General features: G+C 30.4%; 1 protein-coding gene across 1 annotated transcript; it reads right to left on the bottom strand.

The window, feature by feature from the left end:
• Positions 1–421: 421 nt before the first annotated feature.
• LOC111785350 lies at positions 422–958 on the bottom strand. Its single transcript, XM_023665764.1, has one exon. It carries the CDS (start codon positions 956–958, stop codon positions 422–424), a length of 537 nt encoding a protein of 178 aa, XP_023521532.1.
• Between the last annotated feature and the right edge of the window lie 2,739 nt (positions 959–3,697).

Genomic DNA, 3,697 nt, shown 5'->3' with positions numbered 1-3,697 from the left:
TTTTTTTTTTTTTTTTTATTATTTCTTTTAGTCACATAAAATGTATGTCTAAGAAAATATACATAATGCTATAGAAATAAAATAATCTCAAAATATTTCATCTCCACACATATTTATTATAAAAATAGAACATTATTTTTTCACAACCACAGTAAACTGGTAATTTACTGTCAAAACTTTATTTCAATTTCAGGTAAAAAAATAAGAATGGAAAGGGTAGCACAGGTACGACGCCGTTTCATCCTCGGAACAACTTGAGGTTGGACTCCGTCTGATGAAACCAGGCGCGCCCAATGAAATTCCAGATGAACGGACTTTTCAATCCGCCCACCGAAATTGTGCTCTTCAAAATTCGAGATCCGATCAAAAAATTGAAGTTGGACTACCCATACAGATTCCTAATCAATGTATTCAAATCTTCCTATCTTCCCCTAATATGCTCTTCTTTAATCGTCTCCAACAATGGCTTCCTGGACCGGCAAACTGACAATCGATGCATCGGAAATCCCTCGATTCCTTCCAAGCTCAATCTCGGTCCGTTATTTTCATCGCTAATTCTCGGCCTCGATTCCGCCTCCGATTCACCTGATTCTCGATTCCGATTCTCATGTATAACCCTAACCTTAGCGGCCGAAATCCGCCTAGCCGCAGAGTTAGCCGCCATGAAGAAAGTGGCTAAATCCGCCGCCGTGACAACGGAGTTAACTCTCTTCATCGGAAACATGAGGTAAACGTTACCAAACTCCAATTCCTCGTCAGCAGCGAGTGCGGAGAATCTGCGGCCGATGTGGAGAGACTGAGCGTTGGCGAGAAAGTGAGTAGGACATTCGAGCATTAGCTCCGCCGCGTTCACCGACTCCCGGAACTGGCGAACCTCGCCGCCTGGAAGCACGACCCTAACCGCCTTGAAATTCTTGATCAACGGCGTAGCCAAGGAGCAAGAAATATAATTCCCCATGGGAGATGGTTGGAGAGTTGCAGAGAAAGAAACAAAAACAGAGAGAAAAAGAATCGAGGGTTTGGGAGAAGAAGAGACAGAAAAGGGGTTAATATATAGTAACGGCAGCCGTAAATTCTCATTTTTATTTTTTATTTTTTATTTTTTTACTTTTAACCGCACTCTCTTTTCTTCATTTTGGTAATGTATTTCAAACTTTCCATTTTCATCCTTATTTATTTCATTATATTATATATTATGTTCAAAATTTACAAATAATAATTTAAAAATAGTATTAGTTACCATATAAAGTGGAATGCAAGAGAATACGTGTGAGGGAAGGGGAGCACGTGGTAAATGAAGAGCGCGTAAGCTGTAAATGCGCGTGGGACCCAAATGCAAGACACACGTCCATACGGAAACGCCACTCGCCGCTTATAACAACCGCTTTCTTTTGACCATCGCCTCCATACACCGCCGCCTTATTAATACTTTTCTTCTCTTTTCTTTTACACTAATCTAAAATTAGCCTTTCTTAATTTGAATTTGAAAATTCATTAACTAATTTTAAATTTTAAATCGATTTAGACCTAATCTCACTCTATTTTCTAGCTAATTTTAGCTAATTTGGGTTGTTAAATTATTTTTTATTAATTATTTAAAAATTATATTTATATTATAAATTTTAAATATCAAATATTTATTTATGAGTCATAGTATTAATCAGATACGAAATAGAATTAATAATTATATAACTAAAAAATTGAGAAACTTAGAAAATAATTTCTGTAATTAAAAAAGTGAAGCAAAAAGTTTTTGATGACGTAAAGTAATGATGCAAATAGCACTAAATGTGTGGAAGTGATGATGTGTAGGGGTGGGGGTAAAGTTAGTTTATGCTCCAAATATCGGCGTTGAGGGCGCAAATAAATTGATGAATACGGCAAATTAAAATAAAGTGATAAAATAGGAAACCCATACTAATAATAATAATAATTATAAATCCAAATGTTTGGAAATTTCTAGGAATTTGTTAGGTTTGATTAGCTTGACTTTGATTCTCTTCATTTTTGTGGACAAAATTCAGTCAACTTTTGTCTATTATATTTCTTCATATACAAAATCGATCAACACAATTTTTTTTTTATTTCTTTTTTTTTTTAAATTCAAAATAAATAATATTCAATAATTTAAGTATTTTTAAAATAACCTAACTTTACTCGTATCTTTACTAGTTGGAATTAGGTTCAAATAAATAAAAACAATCTGAATCAAACTTAAATTTATAGTTGAGTTGGGTTGGGTTCACTATTTTATCTGAGTAAACTTAAACAATTGAGTTAGTCTAAAATATGTCATAATTCGACTAATCACAACTCACAAATACTGCTATGTTAAATCATGCACACTCGAATTAGAATCAAATTTGTAAGCTAGAGAAAGTATTTGAAGAAATCGTGAGGGGTCATTCCGTTGCGGTTCATCTAAAATTAGCCTTTCTTAATTTGAATTTGAAAATTCTTCAACTAATTTTAAATTTTAAATTGATTGACCTAATCTCACTCTATTTTCTAGCTAATTTGTTAAATTATTTTTTATTAATTATTTAAAAATTATATTTATATTATAAATTTTAAATATCAAATATTTATTTATGAGTCATAGTATTAATCAGATACGAAATAGAATTAATAATTATATAACTAAAAAATTGAGAAACTTAGAAAATAATTTCTGTAATTAAAAAAGTGAAGCAAAAAGTTTTTGATGACGTAAAGTAATGATGCAAATAGCACTAAATGTGTGGAAGTGATGATGTGTAGGGGTGGGGGTAAAGTTAGTTTATGCTCCAAATATCGGCGTTGAGGGCGCAAATAAATTGATGAATACGGCAAATTAAAATAAAGTGATAAAATAGGAAACCCATACTAATAATAATAATAATTATAAATCCAAATGTTTGGAAATTTCTAGGAATTTGTTAGGTTTGATTAGCTTGACTTTGATTCTCTTCATTTTTGTGGACAAAATTCAGTCAACTTTTGTCTATTATATTTCTTCATATACAAAATCGATCAACACAATTTTTTTTTTATTTCTTTTTTTTTTTAAATTCAAAATAAATAATATTCAATAATTTAAGTATTTTTAAAATAACCTAACTTTACTCGTATCTTTACTAGTTGGAATTAGGTTCAAATAAATAAAAACAATCTGAATCAAATTTAAATTTATAGTTGAATTGGGTTGGGTTCACTATTTAATCTGAGTTGTTTTATTTGAAAAAACTTAAACAATTGAGTTAGTCTAAAATATGTCATAATTCGACTAATGACAACTCACAAATACTGCTATGCTAAATCATGTACACTCGAATTAGAATCAAATTTGTAAGCTAGTGAAAGTATTTGAAGAAATCGTGAGGGGTCATTCCGTTGCGGGTTTACGGGTGCTTCACCAAAAATCGTCTTTTTAATAATTAATCAGAAAGTGATTTAAATTTTGACATGTTAGCGTATAATTCTTCATGCTAAATTCTTTTCCTAATGTTATATGAGTTAGTAAAATCAAAATAAAAATTAAATTTAGAAATATAAATAATTGAGAATTTCAAGAAATAAATATATTAATTTAACTATTTAACAAAAAGGGTATTATAAATATATCTTTTATTCATTTATCCACGTCATATTCAATTAGATTTCTAAAATAAACGAATTTTAATATTAATAAAATTTAAAGTAGTGTTGGAAGATTAAA

Source organism: Cucurbita pepo, unplaced genomic scaffold, assembly GCF_002806865.2.
Source record: "Cucurbita pepo subsp. pepo cultivar mu-cu-16 unplaced genomic scaffold, ASM280686v2 Cp4.1_scaffold000458, whole genome shotgun sequence".
NCBI classification, from domain to species: Eukaryota; Viridiplantae; Streptophyta; class Magnoliopsida; order Cucurbitales; family Cucurbitaceae; genus Cucurbita; species Cucurbita pepo.
This window is presented reverse-complemented; position numbering and strand designations above follow the sequence as displayed.

What these genes read in the sequence shown, in the direction of transcription:
- LOC111785350 (XM_023665764.1), bottom strand. Translation starts at nt 958, where the DNA reads ATGGGGAATTATATTTCTTGCTCCTTGGCTACGCCGTTGATCAAGAAT.